The sequence below is a fragment of the Acinonyx jubatus genome, chromosome E3, assembly GCF_027475565.1.
Source record: "Acinonyx jubatus isolate Ajub_Pintada_27869175 chromosome E3, VMU_Ajub_asm_v1.0, whole genome shotgun sequence".
NCBI lineage: Eukaryota > Metazoa > Chordata > Mammalia > Carnivora > Felidae > Acinonyx > Acinonyx jubatus.
Genome location: NC_069398.1, coordinates 31710773 through 31718245, shown reverse-complemented (window position 1 = coordinate 31718245; position 7473 = coordinate 31710773). Strand labels below are relative to the sequence as shown.

The window sequence follows — 7473 nt, the reverse complement described above, 5'->3', positions numbered from 1 at the left end:
CTAGCTTATGCCTCTTATCCGCAGATCCCTTGCCTTCAGCATCTCTGCTGGTCGAGGGGGCCCATCTGACAGGATGACTCAGACCTTCACCCCAGAGGGGTCAGAGCCCCAGTTGAAAGATCTAATGCCCCATCCCCTCAGCGAATGGTTACTCGGGAAATGGGTCTGTCGGTGTAAAGACAGAGGAAATCACTCACTGTAAACAGAGGCGGAGCGAGGGGAGACGGGCCACTTCTGAATTGATTTAAAGCTTGTCCTTAGGAGATGCCAAAACTGGCCTCCCCGAGCGTCTGTCCTCTGGCCCCCATCCCTCCCAGCAAGGTTATATGGAATCAGCAACTCCGAGGCCAAGGGGTTCAGGTTAGAAAGAAGAGTCTGGGGTGAGGGCGCTGAGCATGGGACTTAATAAGCCGTCCCTTGCTCCAGAGCAACCAGGAAAATGCTTTGTAGAGATGAAACGGGGGGCCAGACGCAAAATCCAGCAGGGAAAACAGAGACGAGACAATGCATTTCTTCATTTTAATTTATTTTTCAATTTTTGTTTCTCACTTACCAACACATTCGTAAAATGTAGCAGGCTGTGTTAGTAAAGGAGAAGCAGGGAGCAAAGAGAGGGGCGGGATCTAAGCAGCTGCACACGGGGGTGGGGGTAGGGGGTGGGGAAGGTGGTGGTCAAGAGCAGGAAGCACTTGGGGGCAGAAGGGGCGGAGCGCCCCCACCGTCCGCCTTCCCGCAGGCGTGGGCATAGCCGATGCTCTTACAGACCCCCAGATGGTTTTGTAAACGTTGTAGAGAGCACTTCTGTTGCTTCCAAACTTCGTCCCCCAACTTCTCCCTCTGACTCCCCCTGCCCCCACCCCCGCAGCCATCCCCACCACTGCAGCCAGGAGGCAGGGGCTTCCCGAGCCAGCCCCCTGCAGAGCCGGGCCCAGGAAAACCCTGCCCCTGGGTCTCAGGGCCCCAACCCCATAGCCTCAGTCCCTGGGCCAGCATCTGAGAAGCCTAAAGCGGCTGGATCCCAGGGAGGTCAGGGTGGGGCTACCTTGGAGCTCCTTCCCCAAGGGGAACACTCCCCTGGACCTTGGAGAGCATTCCCAGAATGCCCTCTGCTTCAGCCGCGGGCTCCTATTCAAGAGGTCACTGACAGGCCACCGTGGGCACGGGGACTTGGCAGCATGGAGGGCTGCCACTTGCTGGAACCCTGGGTTAACCTGGAGGGAGGTTTTACCTTCCGCCCAGAGAAGGGCTTCCTGGCATTTGTGCACTAACCCAGTGGACACTCTGACCCTGTGCTTATGAACACAAACATTTTAATCAGGATTACATCCACCCTGATGAGTTTTCATTCTAGAAAGTACTTTCAAGGCAAACGCCATTGAGGACAATCTAATGCCTTGATGGTTTTCTACAAAGTGCAGATAACTTTCCTTTCTCCCCCATTTCTTTTCCTCGAAGTCATTTTCACCAGGATCAAATCCTATTCGTGTGCGTTTCGCCACAGGTATCCGACTCCCGGGTTAGTGTTCGATGCGTGTCAAATGTCACCAACTGTCACACGTGTCACTGGCAGTTTTTTTCCTGTGGCTGTCACTTCAAGAAAGTCCAGTTTTCTGGGGGAAGGGCTCTAGCGGACTCCTCACGGACCGGTACCCAACAACGAATTTGTGCGGCGTGCTGTCTGTCCTGGTGTGCCACACCTGTGCCTTTTGGCCCCAGCGGCTTTTCTCGAGGAGCCTTTCCGAGGGTCCGTGCGTAACCATGGCCTACCCTCAGCTAACCAGGGACACAGCCGGGAGCCCTACAGCAGCCGGCTTCCAGGAGGTGCGCGCACACCACAGGACAGGGCGGGAGGAACCTGTGCCCTCACCGACCCCGGCTCCCCGCCCCCCCCCCCGTCACCCACCCCCTCCCCGCCGGCCACGGTCACGGCGCCTTGTCCGCGGCCCCCGCCGCCTGCTCGGGGCGCGCGGGGCCGCCGGTGGCCGCGCGCGTGCTGCGGAGCAGGCCCAGGCCCCGCGATCGGCCGGCGCCGTGCAGCTGGCGCTCGTGGCGGCGGATCTGCACCTTGTGCCGGAAGCGCTCGCCGCAGTCCTCGCAGACGTAGGGCCGCTCGCCCGAGTGCGTGCGGCGGTGGCGCAGCAGGTTGGACGAGACGCTGAAGCGCTTGCCGCAGTCGCCGCAGGCGTAGGGCCGCTCGCCCGTGTGCGTGCGCTGGTGCTGCACGAGCGCCGAGCTCTCGCTGAAGCGCTTGGCGCAGTAGGAGCAGGCGTAGGGCTTCTCGCCCGTGTGGATGCGCTGGTGCGTCACCAGGTTGGAGTGCTGCGAGAAGCCCTTCCCGCACTCGCCGCAGCGGTGCGGCCGCTCGCCCGTGTGCGTGGCCTGGTGCCGCACCAGGTCCGTGCTGCGGCTGAAGCCCTTGCCGCACTCCCCGCAGATGGTCGGCCGGTCCCGGGCGCGCCGCCGCCGCCGCTGCCTGGCCGGGGTCAGGGCGGCGCTGCCCGCGGGGCCCGGGATGGCCACCACCGCCGGCGCGGCCACGGCCGGCAGCACCATGAGCTCCTGCAGCACCACGTAGCCCGGGGGGGCCACCACGACGGCGGCTGGAGCCCCCGGGGCCGAAGCCCCGCCGCCCCCTGCGGCGGGCACCAGCTCCAGCTGCAGCTCCGGCTGCACGGGGGTCAGCTCCAGCCGCACCTCCTGCTGCTGGGCTCCCAGCTCCACGGGGGTCAGCTCCAGCCGCACCTCCTGCTGCTGCTCCAGCTGCTGCTGCTGCTGCTCCAGCTGCTGCTCCAGCTGCTGCAGCTGCTCCTGCAGTTTGAGCTGCAGCTGCCGCTGTTCCTGTTGTCTCTCCAGCTCCTGCCGCTGCCTCTCCAGTTCCTGATCCGACCCCAGGTCAACTGGCATGAGCTCCAGCTCTACCTCTTCCTCCTCGTCTGGCTCCAGCAGAGGGGGCTGCTGCTGCTGTTGTAGCTGTTCCTGTTGCTGCAGCTGTTGCGGCTGCTGCTGCAACAGCTGCTGCTGTAACAGTTCCTGCTGCTGCTGCTGTAACTGTTGCTGCTGCAGGTGCTGCTGTTGTAACAGTTCCTGCTGCTGTTGCTGCTGCTGCTGCTGTAACTGTTCCTGCTGCTGTAACTGTTGCTGCTGCAGGTGCTGCTGCTGTAACTGTTCCGCCTTCTGCTGATGCTGTAACTGTTGCTGCTGCAGGTGCTGCTGTTGTAACAGTTCCTGCTGCTGCTGCTGCTGTTGCTGGAATTGTTCCTCCTCCTGCTGCTGCCCTGACTGTCCCTGCTGCTGCTGCTCCTGCTGCCACGGTTCCTGCTGCCTTAACTGCTTCTGTGGCTGCTGCTTCTGTAACTGTTGGTGCTGTGGTAACGGTTTCTGCTGTGGCTGCAACAGGTGTTGCTCTGGCACTTGCTGCTCCTCTGATTGTTCCTGCGGCGGCATCGGCGGCAGCTGTGGTTTCAGCTGCTGAGGTGGCACAGGTGGGGGGTTTTCCTGCAGGTGCTTCTCTTGTCGAGGCAGCCATTCTCGGTCAGCTTGCCGCTGTTGCTGCGGTCCTGGGGATCTGCTTTGTGGTCGCCGCTCCTGCCGTGGCTGTTGTTGCAGCGCTGGTTGCTGTTGTGACTGTTGTGGTTGCAACTCCGGCTGCCCCTGCTGTGCTTCCTCAGCCATTTCACTGGCCCCCGTCGGGGCTGAGCTTGCTGGCCGCGGTGGGCTGCCATTCTCCTGAGCCTCTTCTTCCTCCTGACTCTCACTCCCACCGCTGCCACCTGTAGTGGAAATGGCAGGAAGCCAGGAGAGAAAAATCTACGGGCAGCTCTCAGGTGCAGACCCCCTGGACCTCCCCGCTCACCCGGCCCCATGGACAGCCACGCTAGGACACACTGTGAGCTCCCATCAGGGACCCAAAAGCACCGGCTCGGTTGACAATGGCAGTGTGGCAGGAACTGAATTGCCCAGAGGTGTGGGGTTGGCTTAGAAATGCGCCCGCAGGACTGCTGGTCACGTCACTCTGCACCCTGGCTGTTCCACCTCTCCCCCGCACCTCCCTCCACACAGGCTCCACGCTTAGATCTTGGCAGTGACAAGAGCCTGGGTGCCTGGGGCTCCCCAGCACCGTTCCCTGAGAAGTCTCTCGTGCTTCACCGCCATCCAGTGGGAATCCGCGTACAAGCCGTTCGGACAGCTAAGCCACAAGCCCGTGCTGAACTCTGACCTCAGTTAGGGTCACACCTCACAGAAGGAAAACTTGCCTTCTCCGTAAATAATAACGCCTGGAAGTATCACCACTAGCGGTCCTAAAAGTCACCGAAGTGTCAGAGACAGCACAAAGTTTCCAGCGGGAAGTCCTCCGTTCAGGCCCTAACTCTATCGCTTAGTAGCCGTTGACCTCCCGCACCACGGAGCCCTCCTTGTCAGTGACAGCTTCGGGATACCCACACTTCCAGCTTCACGGGCAAAGCCAGAAGGGCCCCGCCATCGCCTCTAGAACCTGGTGGGTGCTTGAAAAATCCCTCTCCCTGTGAGTTAGAAAATGAGTTTGCAAACTAACAAACACTTTAGCAGTACCAAGGATACAACTAGCTCCGTTTGAAACAGCCTGAAGACTGGAAGTGTCTGAGACTATTACTCAGGAATGGAAAGGACTAATTCCATAGCCCCAAGTCAACATGGTGACTGGCCAGTTACGTCACCTCTGGGAACCTGAATTTCCCTGTCTGGAAAAAGGAGATAAACCCTTCCCAGGGACATAGCGAGAATGCCAGGGGGGAAACGTCTGGCCCAGGGTTGTGCAGGTGTAGAGGAAGCCCCACTACGTAAGAGTCGCTCCACTGTCACATTTCACTTTCCTGCACAATATCCACGTGTCTGTCTCTCATTTTGAGCATTCAGGCTGTGTTCACGGAAAATCCGAAGAGGCTCTCTCCATTTCCGAGTCTGATTTCCACGTCTGTTCTTCCTACAGCTTCGTATTTTCAGTTTTGTAACAGAAAGCAGAGGTTCGATGTTATAAAATTTTGCTTTCCGGCCACTTTGCCAGGATTGTATTGATTTCATAAAACCAAGGGATATCTATATGAAAATAACTTCCTTTCAGAAAACTAGTCCTAATAACCTTTGCTTAGGCTAATGGACAAGTGAATGCATTTCTCATAAACACACACCAGTCGGGAGTATGCGTGTGGTGAGCGAAGACAGCCATGAAAACTTGTTCCCCCAGCAATGTCAAGGTCTGAGACACTCCAGCCTCCTGCCACCCCTCAAGGCAGCAAGGAGCACCGTGCTTCTGTGTGAGTCCTCACGTTTCTAGCACAGCACTTGGCTGTGTGTCCAGTCCTGGCTTCTTACAGCAACACCAGCATTTTAAACAACGATGTTTTTAGTAAACATATTATTAAGTGTCACCTGATGTGCGTGCCCTCGCAAGACTTTTTCCAGTTAAATATTTGAGCCAGGAGAGTCATTTAGCCACACATCCCAACACAGCCCCTCTAATTGCCTTGGTCCTTTTCATGCTGTTCAACCCTGGCCCAGCCCTCAGTCAGTGCCCTCAAAGCACAGAGAAGGAAAGTGGCCCCCAGGAGCATGACCACCATAGAAAGTTTCCCCAGACCGTGTCCCAGAGGGAGAAGGCATCTTGAAAGGTTCTGCAGGGCCATATTTGCCTCTGGGCAAAAGGGGAGGAAGATGGATTGAAGCAGAGGTCAGGAAAAGTGGACAAGGAGAGAGAAGGCTACAGAGAAAAGAGAAGCAAGGGGTCCAATGCCTCAGGTACAAGGGGCAGTGGGAGAGAGCCCCTGAATTCAATCTTGAGAACTTGAGTCTGGAGCCAGGGACAGGTTGGGGAACAGTGGAGGCCTCCTGACCACTGGGGAAATAGCAGCAGCTCCCAGCCAGCACATACCCAGGGTCCAGGCATGGCCTGAGAATATCTGCATCGTCAGGGAGCCCGTCACAGGCACAACCACAGCCAGATACAGCCGCCTCGGAAAACCCTGAGGGGAACCTACCAGTGTCACTCCAGGCAGCTGAACTCGGCCGCTGTGAGCGGCTGCAGCCTGCCCCAGCCCCGCACCCCGAAACCGCAGGTGAGCGCCCTTGCAGACAGCAGGCTGCCCACCACCCTGCAGCCCCCTCTCGCCTGCAGCAGGCCGGGCTCTGTCAGAACGTCCTCCGCGGGGCCTGAGGACTGTCTCCTGCTTTAGGTCAGAGCCACCTCCCTCTAGTCCCTCACCTGAGAGGGTGCCAGGCCCAGGGCCCCCATCTTCGAGACACCGAAGCTCCAGCATGAAGGTCTCAGTCGCTGGCCCCAGCTCCATCCTAGCGCTCAGACCAAGACCCCGGGGAGCCAGCTGTGCTGAGAGGAAGGAAGGAAGCTGTTCAGGTGGGCAGGAGTGCTGTGAGCCCCCAGCCCCGTGGCACTGACTGCCACAGAGCCCTCCACCTCAGCCTCGGGCCTCCAGAGCCAGGGGCCCCACCCTGGCTGGAAAGGAGGACAGTTGGAGCCACAGCTGGGGAAGGGAGGCGCAGGGCAGCCCGGAGCTCTGCTCCCAGGGCCCGTTCAGCCCCCCGCAGGGAGGCAGTTCCTCCATTCCTGAATTCTGGGATTCTGTGGGGCCCACACTCAGCCCCAGCCTTAGGGGGCAGCCGGTGCCACTGCTCCACTAGGATGGGGAGCTGGAGACCCAGCACGGACAGTTGAGGAAGTTTGCAGAGAAAACGGAGAAACCTCACGTTCCACTGCCCCCCCTACAAAGCCCCGCCAAGCCTGTTCACCTCCCTGGTCTCTGGCCTCCTAGGCTGCTCTTGGGGTTCGGCCAGCGTTCCTAGGCCAGAGCACCAGCAACCCACAGAACCAGCCCTGGCCCAGGGGCTCCTGAAGTCGGGAGGGTTCCCCACCTCTCTCCTGCATCCCCCCTCCACTGGCCTTCCCGCCCCACGCCCCACCCCCGGCCCCTGCAGAGGTGTCCCCGCATCCAGCCGGCCTCCCCTCTTAACAGGACAGCTCCAGGTCTCTGTGGGGGTCCAGTCGAAAAGACTGGAAGCGCCCCGAAGGTTCGCCGAGCCGTCCCGCCCAACGGGCCTCACCTGGCGCAGCATTTCCTGCCCCTCACCGCGGCCTCTGCACTAGGGGAGGTGTGTTCATGGTCAGCAGGGGCTGGGCAGCCAAGGCCAAATCGTCAGCCGGCTCCTTCCTGAGGCGCCTCCATCCAGAAAGAGCCGGGGAGGCGCCGGGCCACCCGGGGGCCTTTCTGGGCACTGCGGCGGCGGGCCTGTCGCTGTCAGGGCTGCCGAGGTCGCCCTGGGCCAAGAAAGGGGCAGAACGGAGTTCGCGAGCAGAAGTTGGTGTCGGGCACCCGTCCCGGGGGAAGGGGGCGGGGAGGAGGCTGGGCGCCGGGGGTCCGGTCCGAGGTCGGCAGGGGCCGGGCGACACCGGCCTCGGGTGGGCCGGGGGCAGCCCGGGTCCGGCCG

General features: G+C 60.3%; 1 protein-coding gene across 3 annotated transcripts; it reads right to left on the bottom strand.

The window, feature by feature from the left end:
- Positions 1 to 505: 505 nt before the first annotated feature.
- On the bottom strand, positions 506 to 7473 carry ZNF853 (zinc finger protein 853). 3 transcript variants are annotated; one of them, XM_053213862.1, is made up of 4 exons: positions 7090 to 7473; positions 6236 to 6353; positions 3205 to 3770; positions 506 to 3147 (listed from the first exon to the last, which is right to left on the bottom strand). In XM_053213862.1, the coding sequence occupies exons 1-4, from the start codon at positions 7099 to 7101 to the stop codon at positions 1924 to 1926; spliced, it is 1920 nt and encodes a 639-aa protein (XP_053069837.1). In that variant the 5' UTR covers positions 7102 to 7473; the 3' UTR covers positions 506 to 1923. The 3 variants fall into 3 exon arrangements, with proteins under 3 accessions (XP_053069837.1, XP_026898069.2, XP_026898072.2); XM_027042268.2 differs by having other exon boundaries at positions 506 to 3770; XM_027042271.2 differs by having other exon boundaries at positions 506 to 3770; positions 6236 to 6358; positions 7090 to 7472.